Source organism: Callorhinus ursinus, unplaced genomic scaffold (genome assembly GCF_003265705.2).
Source record: "Callorhinus ursinus isolate GAN/ISIS: 27379988/994484 unplaced genomic scaffold, GSC_fseal_2.0 scaffold3, whole genome shotgun sequence".
Lineage (NCBI taxonomy): Eukaryota > Metazoa > Chordata > Mammalia > Carnivora > Otariidae > Callorhinus > Callorhinus ursinus.
Window position 1 is genome coordinate 80,021,399 of NW_027397065.1, and position 18,912 is coordinate 80,040,310.

Genomic DNA, 18,912 nt, shown 5'->3' on the forward strand with positions numbered 1-18,912 from the left:
CATCTGAAATGTCAGCTCCTTAATGAAAACTTTTCGGATCTACTTGGATAAGATTTCTCTATTCTAAATACCCATTGCACCTTTATATTTTGTTGTACATGACCCAGTCTGTAATGTGGTCGTTGGGTATTTCTTACCATCCTTATCAAATTATAAGAAACTCCTTGAGGGTAGGGAAGTCTTAATTTAAAACTAGTAGAGTATTTTAAAGGATGATGTGATGTGATTCGTAATAAATATACACTTGGTCTTTGTCCATTCCTGGCACAGAGCTCACAAAAAAACAAAGTGTTAAAGAGGATAACAGTGTTTTGGGTTATGTTAATGAAGTGACTTTTGGAAAGCCCATAGATGACCTGTGGACGAGAAGCTGGTTGCCATGGGACCTAACGATATGATTAGAGGGTTGCGATTTTCAGTCCCACCCCCTCACACCTCTGGGGAGGAGAAAGGAGCTGGAGGTTGAGTTCAATCACCAAAGATTTAATCAATCATGCCAATGTAATGAAACCGCCATAAAACCTCAAAAGAATGGGGTTCAGAGACCTTTTAGGTCAGTGAACCAGAACAAATCCATGTGCCAGGTGGGTGGTGCACCCCAAACTCCATGGGGACAGAAGCTCCTGTGTTTGGGACCCTTCTGGACCTCACCCCGTGTATCTCTTCATCTGGCTATTCATCTGTATCCTTTAATATCCTTTGTAATAAACCAGTAATCTAGTAAGTAAACTGGTTTCCTGAGTTTTGTGAGCTACTCCAGCAAATAAATCAAACCAGAGAGGGTTGTCTGGCTTATAGCCAGTTGGTCAGAAGCACAGGTAACAACCTGGACCTGCTATTGGCATCTGAAGTGGGGTCAGTCTTGTGGGACAGAGCCCTTAACCTGTGGGATCTGGCCCTGTCTCCAGGTAGATAGTGTCAGAGTTGAGCTGACTTGTAGGACTCCCAGCCGGTGTCTGAGAATTGCTTGTTGGTGTGGAAAAAACACACATATTGGAGATTGGTAGTATGGGGGACAGGTAGTGGGAGCTACTGAAAGCCAGGCAAAGGACTTTAAACCGCATTCTCTGGGCAACTGACAACCATTCTCGAACATAAACAGTGACCTATGAGGCAAAATGGCTTAGGAAAATTAGTCTGATGATCTGCACGTACTGCAGTGCAGACCACGAAGACAGAGGAAGGCTATCTAGGAGACTGCAGAAGAAGAGCAGTACATTGGAAAGTATGGAAAAAAACAATGGCCCTGGGAAGAGGAAAAGTAAAGAGCGTTTTGAACTTCGAAGGGTTCAAAGATGCTGACATGGAAGGGTCATGAAAATGAATCGAAGGAGACAAGGAGGAAATAGCACACAAAGAATGAACAGATGCTGGAAGACTCATAAAATAAGAAAAAAGTAAAACCAGAATTTCTTTATATAGCCATATTTGCCTTCCTTTTTAGAGAAACTTGAAAATATACGTTGTTTTTGCTTATCCCCATTGATGACTAGTACTAGGTACATTTCTTAAAGTGGGTATCTTTTCCAGAGGGCTTACCTATTTTAAAAGATTTTGCCCATCTCAAAAGCAAGTTTCCTGAAATAAAAATCACCCTCAGACAACTTTTGCGGTAAAAAAATTCTTTTCAAATACCGAACAATCTATGTGCCAGCACTGTTCTGGCACTGGGCATAGAGCAATGAAAGGAGTCTGGTTTGCCCAGGATGGTTAGGTTTCCTGGGATACGGGACTTCAAGGGTTAAAAACTGGGACATCAGTGACAAACAACCAGTGCTAGTGGTAGCCAATCCCCCATGATGTTCCTCAGACACCCCATTCATGCCCCTGTGTAGTCCCCTCCCATATTAAACAGGGCTGACCTTCATGCGTAACAGCACATTGTAGAAACGGCTGTGTGTGACTTCCAAGGCTAGGTCATAAAAGACACAGTGGCTTTCACTTTGCTCTTTCTGGGGAAACTGGCTGCCATGTTATGAGGACAGTCAGGTGGCTCTATGGAACAGTCCGCTTGGTGAGCCACCAAGTCTCTTGCCATCCGCATGTCAAGGAGCCATCTTCCAAGCGATTCTCCGGCCAAACCTTCACATGACTTGAGTCCTGGTCCTCATGTTACTGCAACTTCCTGAGACCCTGAGCCACGCAAATTTCCGGCTGATAGGAATGTTCCGGGCTTGTTGTTTTAAGCTGCTAGATTTTGGGGTAATCTGACATGGAGGAACGATAATTAACACAGTGCTATGGAGAAAAGTTATGCTTAATAAAGACAAGAATTTGGGCCTAGGCAGTATTTTTGACAAGAGGGTATGGATAGGCCTCTCTTAGAAAGGCATTTGGGCAGGAGCCTTAAAAATAAGGGAGCAAGCCAGCAAAAGAACTTTTCAAACAGACGGATTAAAGGATTTCTAAGACTTCCTGGCAACAACAGATGCTTGTTTAGCCTCGTTCAGACAGGAACATAAAAAGGGTCTGAAGTGTGACAAAAACGTGAGTGAGGTGGGGTGAAGGGGGGGCAGGGAGTGTGGCAGGAGGTCACGGGTAGGTGTAGGGGTGACGGCAGATCACACGGAGCCTTCTGGAAGCAAGACTAAGTGTCTCAGTCTGTTCCCGCCGCTGTAACAAAACACCGGACTGCGTGGCTTGTAGGCAACAAAATAAAGTCCCTTCTGGAGGCTGGGAGTCCTCGCCCGGGAGGCCAGCACGCTGCAGGGAGGGCCCGTCCTCCTACGCAGACTTCTCAGGGTAACCCCCGCGGGGCAGGGGGAGGGTCTCTCTTAGAGGAGCACTGCCCTCCCGGCCACATCCCTGTGTTCAGTCCCGGCAGCCTCCCAGACGCCCCACGTGGGCATTAGGTTTTCAACATACGGACGGAAGGCAGGGGGAGACGCACACATTCAGACCAATTCAGACCAGAAGAAGGAAGGTGTTTGAATTTTATTCTGGGTCTGGGGAAGCCACTGGAGGGTTGTGAACAACAAGAGCAACGGGACTTGACGTACATACTAAAAAACGTCCGTCTTGGGGCGCCGGGGTGGCTCGGTTGGTTGGGCGACGGCCCTCGGCTCGGGTCATGATCCTGGAGTCCCAGGATCGAGTCCCGCATCGGGCTCCCCGCTCGGCGGGGAGTCTGCTTCTCCCTCGGACCCTCTTCCCTCTCGTGCTCTCTCTCTCTCTCTCTCAAATAAATAAATAAAATCTTAAAAAAAAAAGAAGTCCGTCTTCCTGGCCGCTTGGATTCTGAGCATGCAAAGTTCAATTCTGTACCAGGGCTGACAGGTTGGGCTAGGCCGTGCAGATGAGCCGAGGAGCTGCTAAAACCCGACACTCAGCTTTCCCCACCTGCGCTGTCGCCTGCGCGGCCCCGTAGCTCACCGCTCGCCTGAAATGCGGCCGACCTTAACCGCGACGGGCTGTGACTGTGCGATACACACCGAAGTGCCGAGGTCCGCTACCCCCGAGCGAGGGTCAAGTTTCCCGTTACATCTTCTGGATTGATGACAAGTTCAAACGACAATATTTGTATATACTGAGTTGGATAAAACAGACGTCTTATCTCTTTCTTTTTGCATTTTTAAAACCGGGGCTGCTATTGGACTGAGGAGGACCCACGTGGCTCGGATTACACGTCTCCGGCCAGCGGCTTGGCTGTGCTCCTAGCTGGCAACCTTTTCATTCAAGCGGTGCGCCCTCCGCTGGAAGGGCTTGCCCCCGAAAAGCCGAGGCTCTGGCCCGGCCTCGCCGGTTTTCCTGCGAATTCCCGCAGCCTCCGGCCCGAGGCCCCGGCTTGCCGGGACTCCCGCCGGCACGGCGGGCACTCGGCTGCTCTGAACAGCGGGCCTGGCTTTCGCCACACCCGTTCACGGGGCTCCCGGAGCGCAGGGCTAGATTCTCGGAGAGGCCCCGACCTTCGCTCGGCCACCGGACCCCTCCTCCGGGGCAGCATGCCCCTTCGGCGCGTCACCTCACACCGCGCAAGCACGGGGAAAGCAAGCTGGTGGGCGCGGCGCCGGGTCATCAACACCTTCCCCCACGGACCCAGTCAACACCCTCCTCCGGCTGGTCCAATCAACACCCACCTCAGGCTGGCCCAGTCAACACCCACTTCAGGCTGGTCCAATCAACACCCACCTCAGGCTGGTCCAGTCAACACCCACCTCAGGCTGGTCCAGTCAACACCCACCTCAGGCTGGTCCAATCAACATTCACCTCAGGCGGGCCCGGTCAACACCCACCCACTCCAGGCTGGTCCAATCAACACCCACCTCAGGCTGGTCCAATCAACACTCTCCTCAGGCCGACTCAACACCCACTTCAACACCCACTTCAGGCCGACTGGGCGGGGCCTGGTTAGCTACAGGCCTTCCTTCGCCCTCCCGGACCCGCGGCGGAAGACGTAGCTACAGATCGAGAGGCGGGACTTCCTGTCCAGCTGAGCATAACTTCCCTCGTGTGCCGGAACTTCTCACAGACCCGGCCTGGAAGGCAGCGTGCTCTTTGCAGGGTGGGGGGCTCTGAGGCGAATAGAGGTTTGAACGTCTGGTGGCGTCGAGACTCTCGTCGCTAGAATTTTGCCGTGGCCGCCTCCTATTTCGGCCCTGGCGATGGCGACGTACACCTGCATTACCTGCCGGGTGGCGTTCGGCGACGCGGACGTGCAGCGGGCCCACTACAAGACGGATTGGCACCGCTACAACCTGAAGCGCAAAGTGGCCGACATGGCCCCGGTCACAGCCGAGGGGTTCCAGGAGCGGGTGCGGGCGCAGCGGGCGGTGGCGGAGCAGGAGAGCAAGGGCACGGCCACCTACTGCACCGTCTGCAGTAAGAAGTTTGCCTCGTTCAACGCCTACGAAAACCATCTCAAGTCCCGGCGGCACGTGGAGCTGGAGAAGAAGGCGGTGCGCGCCGTGAGTCGGAAAGTGGAGATGATGAATGAAAAGAACTTGGAGAAGGGGCTGGGCGTGGACAGCGTGGACAAGGATGCCCTGAACGCGGCCATCCAGCGGGCCGTCAAGGCTCAGCCGTCCATGTCTCCCAAGAGGGGCCCCGCGGCGCCCGAGCAGGAGCCCGGGAGTCCCGCGGCGCTGGCCCGCGGAGGACGCGCGACTCACGAGCGGGACCCGGCCGAGAAGCCTCCCCGGCTCCAGTGGTTTGAACAGCAGGCGAAGAAGTTGGCAAAGCAGCAGGAGGAGGAGGAGGAGGAGGGTGAGGAGGACCTGGACGAAGAAGGTAATGCCCTCCCCTTAAGTGTCCAGATTTATCCTCGACGTTGGCGGGGAGGAGGTGCTCGTGTTTAAGGGAAGATGAGGCGTGCGGGCCGTTTCAGTTCCTTTCTGGAGTGACCCGTCTGGCCATCATCCCCACGGGGAGCTTCAGTTAATTCTGCTTAGTAAACTGTTGTGGATTCAGGGCCTGTTCTGGGGCGAGGGCGGGAGGAATAGGTTCTTGTTAGTAGCTCGAGAATGAACGGATGACCTCTGTCGTGAATGGGGAGGCATTTGACAGACGCCTAGGAGGGCGTGCCACGGGCCGCACCGATTTGTGGAGGATTGGTAATTCTGGGTTTCTAGTTACCATGGCTTTGCACCTAGCTTAGTTGATTAAAACACAAAATGAGGGCTTCAGAATGAGCTGACTAACCTGAACTGTGGAGCTGGAGCCGGCCACCGAGCCTCCTTAATTTTGTGACCTTTTTTTTTTTTTTAAAGATTTTATTTTATTTATTGGAGAGAGAATGAGGCGGAGAGCTGGGGGGGGGAGGGTCCGAGGGAGAGGCCGGCTCCCCGCCGAGCGGGGAGCCCGATGCGGGACTCGATCCCGGGACTCCAGGATCCTGACCTGAGCCGAGGGCCGTCGCCCGACCAACAGCCACCCCGGCGCCCCAATTTTATGAGCTTTTTATTCCTTCCTGCCCTCATCCCACATCCAGTTATCCTGATGGTGTTCATACAGGCTTAGGAAAGAAGGACAAGACTCCCTCAAGGGCTTTACTGTACTCTGGAAAAGAAAGATTAAGGAATTTCTTAGCAACACAGACTCGTCTGGATAAATGGACCAGCTAAAATTGAGATCTTGTAACAGAGTTTGTCCTTGGATGTAACTGGCATTCTCTCCCCCTCAGATATATGACTGTCCCATCTCATGTTCGTGAATCTTTGCGGTTTCTTCAATTGCAGTTACCACTTTCTTAAACTAACTGTTTTTCAAATCTCTGTCTTGAAGATTGGGAAGATATTGATTCTGAAGAAGAGTTAGAATGTGAGTTTGCTGACGCCATGGACATGGACGAAGCAGAGGAGGAGACTGGGCAAGGCCCCCTCATTGGTGCCATCCCCGTAACAGACTGCTTATTTTGTCCCCATCATTCAAGCTCTCTTATGAAGAATGTGGCTCATATGACTAAAGTCCACAGCTTCTTTATTCCTGATATAGAATATCTTTCGGATCTTAAAGGACTGATTAAATATTTGGGTAAGTACAATAGTTTTCCTTTTAATGAGGAAATACCACGTTGTTGGGGGACAGGTTTTAAGGGAACATTCGTTTTTTTGCTTCTCATCAGTCTTTGATTTAATTATGTGCTTATTTTGTAAAGATCAAAAACTTGATGTGTGTTTTTTGAATCGTGGAGATAAATTGTGAGCCTTAATCTGGCTTCAGAAAGCTCCTCTCACGTTTTGTCCTCAAATTATTTTTCCAGGAGAGAAAGTTGGTGTTGGGAAGATTTGCTTGTGGTGCAATGAGAAAGGGAAGTCCTTCTACTCCACGGAAGCTGTACAGGCGCACATGAATGACAAAAGCCACTGTAAGCTCTTCACAGATGGCGATGCTGCTTTGGAATTCGCAGACTTCTATGATTTTAGGTAAGTCTGCGGTTTGTAATGTGAGACAAAGTGAGGTCTTCATATTTGCATTGAATGGGTACTAGGTGTGCTGGTGCCTGACTTGTGTCCGGCACAGTACAATATATGCTTTATAACTCTTGTAAAACTTCCATGTGGGTGATTGTTCGCTCTCATTTTGTGGATAAGAAACTGACTATGAGAGTTGAGCACACATTTAATAAAAGAGATCTGATAAAGAGACAATCTCAGGCCCACACTGAAATTTGTCTGACTTGAAAACTCATTTTTCTTTTTTTGTGGTTTAAATGGTGAGGAGCTCAGTTTTGCCAGTTACCTTGTGAACAGAGGGACTGAAATTAGATTTCACATCTTGGTTTCCCTGAGAGTCCTTGAATCACAAGCTGTCTCCCAAGGGAATTGAGGTGGTTGCTGGGGGAGCTAGGCCAGTCCCAGGTATTTGATGGTGACATTATCCCATAGGTGGTTCACCCTTAATTAGAAAGTTGGATAATTTGTCCATGATGCAAGGAATCTTTACCAGGCGCTTTTGAACAGTTAATTACTAGTGCCATGATGCCTTTGACCTAGTACATGCTACACAAGCAATTGTGTGTAATCACCATGCCAAACCTGCGTAGTCTCCAGATACGTGTGTTCAGAAAAGTCCCAGTCTCTTAAATCATCCTTTTGCATTTTCCTCCTGATTTCTCATTCTTCTTTTGCATTGAGGAAAAGTTTTTCATTTCAGCCATTTTGGTGGCTGGGTTGTGGTTTTAATTAGCATTTCCCTGATGATAATTAATGTAGTTGAAAACCTTTTTAAATTAATTGGTCATTTAGATATTTCTTTTTTTTTCTTTAAATTTTTTTATTGTTGTGTTAATCACCATACATTACATCATTAGTTTTTGATGTGTAGTGTTCCATGATTCATTGTTTGTGCATAACACCCAGTGCTCTACGCAGAACGTGTCCTCTTTAATACCCATCACCAGGCTAACCTGTCCTCCTACCCCCCTCCCATCTAGAACCCCCCCGTTTGTTTTCCAGAGTCCATCGTCTCCCATGGTTCGTCTCCCCCTCCGATTTACCCCCCTTTATTCTTCCCCTCCTGCTATCTTCTTTTTTTTTTTCTTAACATATATTGCATTATTTGTTTCAGAGGTACAGATCCGAGATTCAACAGTCTTGCACAATTCACAGCGCTCACCATAGCACATACCCTCCCCAATGTCTATCACCCAGCCACCCCATCCCTCCCACCCCCCACCACTCCAGCAACCCTCAGTTTGTTTCCTGAGATTAAGAATTCCTCATATCAGTGAGGTCATATGATACATGTCTTTCTCTGATTGACTTATTTCACTCAGCATAACACCCTCCAGTTCCATCCACGTCGTTGCAAATGGCAAGATCTCATTCCTTTTGATGGCTGCATAATATTCCATTGTGTATATATACCACTTCTTCTTTATCCATTCATCTGTCGATGGACATCTTGGCTCTTTCCACAGTTTGGCTATTGTGGACATTGCTGCTGTAAACATTGGGGTGCACATACCCCTTCGGATCCCTACATTTGTATCTTTGTGGTAAATACCCAGTAGTGCAATTGCTGGATCGTATGGTAGCTCTATTTTCAACTGTTTGAGGAACCTCCATACTGTTTTCCAGAGTGGCTGCACCAGCTTGCATTCCCACCAACAGTGTAGGAGGGTTCCCCTTTCTCCTCATCCCCACCAACATCTGTCGTTTCCTGACTTGTTCATTTTAGCCATTCTGACTGGTGTGAGGTGGTATCTCATTGAGGTTTTGATTTGGATTTCCCTGATGCCGAGCGATGTTGAGCACTTTTTCACGTGTCTGTTGGCTGTTTGGATGTCATCTTTGGAAAAATATCTGTTCATGTCTTCTGCCCATTTCTTGATTGGATTATTTGTTCTTTGGGTGTTGAGTCTGATAAGTTCTTTGTAGATTTTGGATACTAGCCCTTTATCTGATATGTCATTTGGAAATATTTTCTCCCATTTTGTCGGTTGTCTTTTGGTTTTGTTGGGATTGGGTTATCTGTCTTACTGTTAACATTTTAAAGTGTAATTCTCCAGTTATTTTCTGTGTATGTTTGAGACTGTTTCTAGGAACATAGAGATTCTTCTAGGATTGCACTGTCCAATATGGCAAATACTTGGTGTATTCATACGGCTATTTAAGTTAATTAGAAATGAAGTTTAAAATTTAAAAATTCAGTTCTTTAATTGCACTACCTAGATTTCAAAGCTCAGTGCTTAAAAGCACATGTAACTAGTAGCTCCTATATTGGACACACAGGTATAGAAAGTTTCTGTGCTCATAGAATTCTATTGGATGGCACTGTTCTAAAACTTGTTTTTAGAATGGTTAAATTGAGGATAGCTGCATTTCCAGCCCTACATTCTCCTCTTCTTCCTAGCTGGCAACCCTCCTAGAGAGAAAAAAATAGGTGAAAGAATTTAGTTGTAGGTCATTTGCTCAGTTTTTTTTTTTTTAAGCACAATTTTATGTTAACAGCAAATTTGAGCAGAAGGTTACAGAGATTTCCCATATAACCCCTGCCCCCAAATCCACACATGCATGACCTCCCTCATTGTGGACATCCCTCATTAGTGGCACATTTGTTATAATTGATAGAACTTATATTAAGACCTCATCATCACCAAGTGCATGGTTTACGTTAGGGTTCACTGTTAGTGTTGTGCATTTTGTAGGTTTGGACAAATGCGTAATGACATGTGTCTACCATCATAGTATCATACAGAGTAGTGTCACTGCCCTGAAAGTCATATGGAGTCCACCTATTCTTCTCCCCTTATCTTTTCAGACTGGCTTCTTTCGCTTAGTAATATACATTTAAGTTTTCTCTGTGTCTTTTCATAGCTGGATAGTTCATTTCTTTTTAGTACTGAATTCTGTTCCATTGTCCAGATATACCACAGTTTATCCAGTCACACCTACTGAAGGATGTTTTGGTTGCTTCAAGTTTGGGCACTTATGAATAAAGCTGCTATAACCATCAGTGTGCAGGTTTTTGTGTTGACATGTTTTCAGCTTCTTTAGATGAATACTAAACAGTGCTGTATCCTGTGGTATGTTTGGTTTTGCAAGAATGCCCAACTGTCTTGCAAAATGGCTGCACCATTTTGTGTTCCCACCAGCAATGAATGAGAATTCTTATTGCTCCACATTCTCACCTTCATTTGGTGTTGTCATGTTCTGGATTTTGGCCATTTTAATAAGTGTGTGATGTTATCTCATTTGGTTTTGCATTTCCCTGATGACATGATGTGAAACAACTTTTTACACGTTTATTTGCAATCTGTATATCTTAGTGAGGTACCCAATAAGGTCTTTGCCCCATTTTAAAATCTGATTTGTGTTCTTATTGTTGAGTTTTAAGAGTTGTTTGTGTATTTTGAATAATGGTCCTTTATCAGATGTGTCTTCTGCAAATATTTTTTCCCAGCCTATGGCTTCTGTTTTACTTCTCTGACAGTTTTTCCCAGAGCAGAAGGTTTTTCATTTTAATGAAGTCCAGCTTATCATTATTCCTTTCATGGATTGTGCCTTTGGTGGTGTATGTAAAAAGTCCTCACCAAACCCTCAGTCATCGAGATTTTCTCCCATGTTATGTGCTAGGCATTCTTTTAGTTTTGCGTTTTACACTTAGGTCTGTGATCCATCTTCAGTTTATAGGTCACTTGCATACTTTTTATTACAGAGGTTGCTACCAAGTTGGTTTTTCTCCTACACCTTTTCAGCCTGCCATCCCTGCAACTGTTTATCCCCTGCTTTTAGGTAGCTAGTGGGTTTGCCATTTTGCAAATACAGTTTGTCTTTTAGTTAAATTTGAGGTATTGGTCTTTTTATTAATGCCATTCTTAATGCCACCATTACAGGAGTAGCTATCCAGATCACAAGGAAGGGGGGCACCCTGATGAGACTGAGGATTTGTCCTCAGAAAAGATATTAGAATATGATGATGAAACCATGGAGCTGATTCTACCTTCTGGTAAGTGTATTTGTCAAAGATAAATAGCTTAATGCCGGTGAGATTATCAGAGAGGCCTGTTTGCATCAATCCCATTTTGAGGGAAGTAAACTTTAAGTTTTATGTTCTCGGATACACAGTAAACTCTGAAGGTTGCCACTTAGCTCTTGTGTGAGCTGTTTTGTTGAAATTAAATCCGTGTTTTTGCTTACTTCTGTTATGAATCCAAATGCTTTGATCAGTCATTTCCTTTCAAATACATAGACATTTTCCTTTTGGTTCTTTATTATTATTATTGCCTCATTTAGGTTTTTCTTGTAAATCATGGCCCTACTCTTATTCTTTGAACTGATTCCTGTTTGCTCATGTTGCTCAGACTTCCAGCGGTAGTCTGTATCGGGAGTAGCTGATTGACAGTGTGCAGTTGCCTGTTTGTATTCTAATTATGTCAGGGAGGCTTGAAGTCTGAATTGTGCCTGCTACTTTAGTGAACATTTGACTGATGTGGGAATTTATCCCAGGTATGAAGAGGTGGGGGGAAGAAAAGCCATGAGTATGAGAAGTACCCAGTATTGTTTACAGTGTTATGATTAGCTGATAAGAATGGCAGAAGCTATGAGACACCTGTGAGAAGGAAAGGGCATGGAACAGTAGAGAGAATAAGATCCTACTAATATGTGGTACTTACTGAGCAGTTAGCATGGTGGGTGGATATATTATTTTATCTTTACAAGCCTGTGGGTTAGATAGATTCATATCCTTATTTGACCTGTGAGCCAGCTACAACTTAGATAGGTTGAATAATTGACCCACGATCATAGTCAGTGAAGCCTTTTCCTCCACTGCCCTACCCTGCCTTGGGAGATGTGCAGCAACGCTGGGGCAGGAGCAGCTCTCCTGCTCGTGGAGATGACTGTGATGAAGAAGCCGTCCTAAATTATTTGCTTTTCATGTAGAATATCACTGCTTAGGTACAGACGGCCCTCTTTAACTTGGAATAATTGCCTTTTAAGTCTAAAGGGCAGCTTTAGAGTATGACAGTAGAAGGAAAGGGCAGGCCGAACCGGTCCTGAAGATGTAATTCTCCTTACAGTGGTGAGAAAGGTATCAGGCACAATATTGTGGCCTGTGCGAGACACAGGAGCAAAACAGGCCTAAATATATCGCAGAAAACCTCTTGTAGTCTTCCTCTGGTGAAAATACCAATACATTATGGCAGAAATAAGCTAAATAACTTAATTTCTAAGACTGTCTTTTTTAGCCCCTTAGCTCATCAGCGTCCACTTCCTTGACTGTAGACAGATGACCCAGACTGTGAGTGAGCTGAATAAGATGGCCCTGTAAAGCAGTACCTGGCACGTCCTCATGAATGGGGGCTTCGCTTTGCCTCAACTTCAGCATATTCTGTCCCAAAATGTGCACAACGATGAGCATATTCTATTTAAGAAGTATAGTCTATTTGAGAGAAATTTTCATCTAAACATAAAATTTTGCAACTTAGGAGGTTTTTGGGGGGTTTTTTTGGTCTAGAAAACACATTTTCCTAGGATGATTGAGTTTTCTAAGATTAGCCAAAGCCCAAAATGGGCATCTTACTAGGATATTCCCTTCCTCTCCCACATCGGAACAATTACGAAGTGCAAATCCTGAACAGCCTTTGAATATTTCTTTGTCTTCTCTTTAACACTTGTCTGTGTCTCCATTACCGACACTTTATGTCCATCTCCAATCCGGTTTGCACTCCACCACCCAGAGCATTGTTCTAATACACCAGTCTGTTTTCTTTTTCCTTTGGAATTCCCCCAGGGAGAGCCATTGTTTTTCCGGTAAGTTAGTTTCTCCAGCTGCACCCGCATCCGGTGCTATTCCTCTACCCGCCCACGGGCACCTCCCCCCGCTCTGGGACTCTGCACAGCTGATGCCTCTCTGTCTTACTGCTACTCCTTCTTTAAGACTTGGGCTCACCCTTCCATCAGCTGTTTTGAACTCAGCTCCTGCGCTGAGTGTGGAGTCTCCTCAGCTCCCTGGACACTTGCATATCTGTGGTAACATTCCTCTCCTTTGTAGTTGTTGGCTTGCTTGCCTGGCTTCCCCCATTACTTTTCAGAAAAAGATTGCTTCTTTCATCTCAGCACAGGGTCTCCAGATAAATGTGTGTTGACTGAGTGATTAAGTGAGAGGTTGGAGGTGACTTTTTAAAAGGAAAGCAAGGTTGATTCCCTTGGACCTGCTGCAGACTAGGAGCCCCAGAGCAGAAGGAACCACTGTGGGCTAAGAAGCTAAGACGCCCCTCAGGGACTTGGAATCATTGGCCTGAAACACTGGGGAGCCGGTTGCTTGTCTCTACATCCTCATGTAGTCAAAGAAGAAAGTGGCATAAGATTAACTTGAAGGTCCAATTTCCCTGGTGTTTAAAGCCTGGGTTTCCTTGCTAACTGCTGCTGGTCCACCTACTGAGTCATGTTATTTTAAAATATTAGATAATAAACCTTAGGACAGCTCTTTTATATTAGACTTGGAAGTAGTGAAGAATGGTAAGTATGGTAATACTGTGAAATACTGTACTTTTAGACAGACTCAGGGAAGACCTTACCAGCAGCCAGATACTACCTTACCCCACAGGTTCTTAACCAGGCCATACAATTTTTTTTTTTTTCTGTATGTGCATTTTCCTGGGGAAAGGCCATAGTGATTAAGGTCACTTGTGTGGGTGTGGCTCAGTCAGTTCAGTGTCTGCCTTCGGCTCAGGTCATGGTCTCTGGGTCCTGGGATTGAGGGCCTGGAATCGGGTTCCCTGCTCAGCGGGGAGTCTGCTTCTGCCTCTGCCCTCCCCCCTCCCCTGGTTGTGAGTGCACATGCACACTCTCTCCCTCCCTCAAAAGAATAAAAAAAAAATCTTTAAAGTCACCTGTATGGCCATGCATTTTTTTTTTTTTTAACTGTGTGGATAAGTACATTTTTTTCTGGGGGAAATGCTGTAGTTTTTTAAAAGCATCTGTGACTTGGAGAAGATTAAGAGCTACCAGTACGATTATCTAAATACATGTCATTCATTACATTCATGGGTCTTCACAGATGATTGACTGCTGAGACCTTATTATAGAATTTGTTTAAATAAAAACAAAACATAGCTTTCTTAGTGAATCAAAGACTGCTAGTATTCTGAAATTTCTTCCAGCTATACTGGTACCTCTCTCTTCATGTCACCCATACTTTCATCATCTTATATTAAAAACTAGTCATCCTTCAGTCAATCTTGATTATAATGCAAAATGATGGTTTCTAGTCCATTGGTTTGCTCTCATGTCTCAGTACTGGCTTGGGAGGTTTTCTAATGAACCAAGAGAATGGGAGGTCTCTAAATAAGCACAGTAAACAGGAACAGTCTTACAGCTGTGTATTCAATCACCTGTTTATGGCTTTGAGCAAATTTACCATTCAGAAACCTTTTCAGTTATACTCAGTTCCTTGACTGTATTAGCATGGATGTTGGCATGAAGCTAATTTGAAAGGGATACTCATGTGGAGAGCTTGGTGATATTTAATCAGCCACACTTAGTAGGGCCTGCTTTCAGCTGGTTTCAAAAGCGATAGTTGTGATGTTTTAAATTTAGTTATTTCAGATCCAGTAGGTGATCCCAGAGCCAGTGACAAAGAGCGTCCAGTAGAGGGCACTGTGAGCATTTACTGTGAAGGCTGTGGTCTGTCTCAGTTCCTTGAGTTTCCTTTCGTGCTCGTCAGCTCCTGTGGAGTAAGTTGGTGTGAAAGACATCCAGTTAGCCGCTGAGGAGCCAGGTGAAACTGGTGGTGGATCCACGAGAATGTGTAATTAATCTTCGGAAAATTACAGTTGGAGGTAATTTCGTTTCCACTATCTAATGGCTTCGATTATAAGGCTGTTTGTTAAGTAGGAGTGGACAGTTTTTAAGTAGGAGCTGACATTTTACACATAGTTATTGCTATGGTGAACGATAGATGGACAGATTGTAGCTTTACCGTAACTACGACTTACCCATTTTCCTTGAGGAGGGCCTTCAAGTTGAGCTGTACAAGCACGTTATTCTTGGGGCTTACTGTCGGGGGCTCACTGTCATTGACATGGGACAGGGGTAGCTCTCGACTGTGTGTGTCTTCAGTTCCCCTGCTGGCTGCGGAAACCTTGGCTTTGAGTAATGAAACCTTTTCAGGGATGTTTCTCAATAATACATATGTCCAAATGCTGCTTAAGAAGATAAATACATCGGTTTACTTTGTCCTAATCACGAACATTGTCATGTAATGATTTTGAGCATTGCAAACCTGGAGCGTCCTGACCTATTACACATAGAAAATGATAATAAATAGTGCTGGGGTCTCCTGCCACAGCAGCCTTCATTTAAGCTTGAGTCTCTGTCCGTCAGCTGCATCTTACGCATTTCCTGGGGTCTAGGAGCTCTGGTACCTCTAAGGCTGCCAGAAGAATCAGGTTCAAGGAAACATGTTTCATCCGTCTTGTATCCAAAAACCAAATCATCTTTGAATTGAAAGGGTTTTTTTGGTCATCTCTTGCATCCCATCACAAAAAACAACCGACTGAAAGTAACTCCTTTCCCATGTCTATGTAACAAGCAAACTATTTCCTAGGTGGCTTGCCTCAGGTACAGGGACTTAAAATAACCTGACAGAACTTTTTCATGTAAATGAAAGGTCTAAATCCTAAAAGCAAATACATCTGTAATATTTATAGTCTCCTGTTCATGGTCTTTCTACACAAAAATTCTGAAAGAAATGGTTTTATATATGTAAGGGTAAAACTTTCCTAGAAGCTGTACACGTGGTTCTGTCTAGCCATAGTTCCTGTAGTCATGCTCAGGGGAAATCGCTGTTTCACGCCCCATGTATGTATGCTGTTGTTGAATTGCTACGTGTTTATGTCTGTCTGGGAAGGTATTTGGTTAATGTTCTTGTGAGAGAATCGTATTCAGTGTTGTATTTCGAATGCCTTTGGGTAATGCTGACAGCACCGTGCCAGGAGCACCTGGGGAGAGTCACTGCTCTGATGGAGCCTGCAGTTAGTCACTGCTGAAGCCTGCCCCTTCCCCTGCGCCTGCTGCGAAGCTGAGGCTTGGCACACTCTTCCTATAAAGGGCTAGGTAGTCCGTAGTAATTCATTTTTTTTTTAAGATTTTATTTATTTATTTGACAGAGAGAGAGAGCAACACAGCGAGAGAGGGAACACAAGCAGGGGGAGTGGGAGAGGGAGAAGCAGACTCCCCCGCTGAGCAGGGAGCCCGATGCAGGGCTCGTTCCCAAGACCCCAGGATCACGACCTGAGCTGAAGGCAGACGCTTAATGACTGAGCCACCCAGGCGCCCCTGTAGTAATTCATTTCTGAAAGCATGATTGACTTGCATAGTTTTACCAGATCCTAGATAAGCAAAAGCTGTAGAGGAAATTCAGCTTAATCATCCTTTAAAATTCTAGCTCACCAGGTGATTTCCATCCTGTAGAAAACAATGGGGCAGGGTTTCTCAGTGTAGTGACCTTTTAGGCCAGGTAATTCTTTGTTGTGGAGGACTGTCCTGTGCATTGTAGGATGTTTGGTGATACCCTTGACCTCTATCCACTAGCTGCTGGTAGTCCCCCTCCAGGTTTAACACCAAAAATGTCTCCATTCAGTGCCAAATGTCCCTGGAGATAAAAAATGATCCCTGTTTGGGAACCACCCCCACAGAGAATTTAAGCAAAAGAAAGGTGGATTGGTTTACTCTAGACCCAGACTGTGACTTTTAAGATTTTAAGCATCAGGATTATTGTGTGCTTTATCTTTGTATTAAGAGAAAAAAAAAAAGTTAAAGTCCCTTATCTCCTTCCTTGGGCCCTATTCATGTTAGTAGGTGTTGCTGTGTGAATTTCTAGAAAGGCATATTTTATATAAGTACAAGATGCTGAGTATTTCATGTAACAGTGACTTGCCATTTTTCTAAAAAATTCCTTTACGTTTTGATTTTCTGTCTTTCGTTTTTTAATATCTTTTTTTTGAGCGGGTAGAGCATTGTTTCTCCTGGCATATCCATTTTCCAGCTAGATACCCTTAAAAGTCTGGTTGGGAAAGCCCTTGCTCTGTAGCTCTACCTTGAAGAATTATCCAGTTCAGTGTTTTCATTTTGCTCTTTTGAAAAACAGGTGCCAGAGTGGGTCACCGCTCCTTGATGAGATACTACAAACAGCGATTTGGCTTGTCAAGAGCTGTGGCCATTGCTAAGAATCAGAAGGCCGTGGGCCGGATACTCCAGCAGTACAGAGCCCTGGGATGGACCGGCAGCACAGGTGTGTTGATACTTAAAACCGTGGACTAGCCCAGAACTAGTGTTACAAGACGGGGTTTGGGTGAAGTCCTTTCCATTTATGTTGTCCTTATGGATCCTCCCTAGAGGAAACTTAACTTCTTGGCTCTGGGAGCTTCCATTACTACTGGATACGTTTATGGCAATGAGCCCAAAGCTCCATTACTTAAAAACTTCACAGTCCTGGCACAGTAACTTTCTAAAATGGCATATAGATAGTAGTTACAGAAATAAGTACTGAGTAGTCAACAAAGGTTGAAATTATCCTGGAGGTTATACAGAGGAATTAACTAGTGTTCTTGTGGCAATAGCTTGAGCTATGGAGTCATACATGACTTACTTGATATACTAAGTGGTTCTTACACGATGAGCGTGAGTAATTCAAGTCACCTAAGCCTCTGTTTCCTCATTTATAAAATTGGGATAATAATAAGACCCACCGGGCAGAGTTGTGTGGGTTGACTGTCCTAATGCACGTATGATACAGTACGTGGACATAATAAAGGCTGGCTATCACTCCTTGTAGTTTTCCCATAGAAAACGTAATAAGAGAGGAATAAAGCGGGCCTAGAGATTGCTAAGCTTTGAAACCATCAATATCAAATTATTTAAATCTATTCTGATGTGTCTGCTCTATGCAGCTCAATCCTTCGATCCTCGGGGAGAACATCAGTCCACTAAAGGTTTGTGGAGTGGACAAAGGAGAGCTCTCTTAGGATGTCATGGAAAGCCCTAGACAGAGAAAATCTGTGTTCAGTGCCACTGTGTTTATATATATACCCATGGCTTCCTTCCCTGTGCCTTGCCTATGAGCTGCGAAGCCACTTAAATCTAGCAGACACTGACTTCATCTTACTCTTGTCAGGAACTACTGTCTGATTGAATTTATAGTCTTCACCTTTCTCTGTCACCTTTGATTGATGGGGCATTACCTTTGGGGCTTATAAGACCCTTCCAGATGATGAAAACCAGAGAGGCTTCTCCCAGAGAAATGTGTACAGGTACAGGTTGTCGTATGCAGTTCTGGGTGCACATAACCCCCACTCCTGTTACACGGAGACCCCAGGTTAGCAGCTCTTCTTTAAATCTAAGAACCCAGTGACCCCATAACTAGCCTTGAGATTCTCCGTAAAGATTGGATTTTTTTCTGATCACAAATAACAAACCTTTGCCTCGTTGCTTGTCCCTTTTGCAACCACAGGAGCGGCTCTTATGCGTGAGCGGGACATGCAGTATGTCCAGAGGATGAAATCCAAGTGGATGCTGAAGACGGGAATGAAGAACAATGCCACCAAGCAGATGCACTTTAGGCCCCAAGTGAGATTCTGAGGGTCTACCAAGGATTGAGGGATCCGCCTCTTGCACCAGTGGCCTCACCTGCCGACCCGTGGGAGCTGGATTGTGTGTCAGACCCTTTTTGCTGCTCCGTTCCCTGTACTTTATCTGTTCTGACCTAAGAATAAAAGTCAGAATCTGGTTGGGTTTTCAATGTCATTTCTGGACAGGGTTTAAAGGTTATGTTTTCACAAAGTGAGTGCTGTGTCTACTGGGCTCTGGGACCCAAACTACTGCCCAGCAAGTGTGTTATGCCTCATCTTTTGACTGATTTCTGGCTATCAGAGTCACATGGGAAACTCCGGCGTAACTTGTCCCCTCAAACTTGGTTTAACCTTGCCCTGGCACTGGCACCTACATAAGGGGGCTCGGAAACTACGGAAGA

The 18,912-nt window shown here is 45.4% G+C and overlaps 1 protein-coding gene across 1 annotated transcript; it reads left to right on the forward strand.

The window, feature by feature from the left end:
* Positions 1-4,447: 4,447 nt before the first annotated feature.
* Positions 4,448-18,666, forward strand: ZNF622 (zinc finger protein 622). The gene is made up of 6 exons (XM_025867454.2): positions 4,448-5,226; positions 6,220-6,468; positions 6,698-6,860; positions 10,775-10,887; positions 17,032-17,175; positions 18,394-18,666. The coding sequence occupies exons 1-6, from the start codon at positions 4,602-4,604 to the stop codon at positions 18,519-18,521; spliced, it is 1,422 nt and encodes a 473-aa protein (XP_025723239.1). The 5' UTR covers positions 4,448-4,601; the 3' UTR covers positions 18,522-18,666.
* The last annotated feature ends 246 nt before the right edge of the window (positions 18,667-18,912 follow it).

Excerpts from the sequence above, each read along its gene's own strand:
- ZNF622 (XM_025867454.2), top strand. The coding sequence starts at position 4,602 with ATGGCGACGTACACCTGCATTACCTGCCGGGTGGCGTTCGGCGACGCG. Across the intron at positions 5,227-6,219 it reads GGAGGACCTGGACGAAGAAG|ATTGGGAAGATATTGATTCT; the intron begins GTAATGCCCTCC and ends TCTGTCTTGAAG. Across the intron at positions 17,176-18,393 it reads GGGATGGACCGGCAGCACAG|GAGCGGCTCTTATGCGTGAG; the intron begins GTGTGTTGATAC and ends TTGCAACCACAG.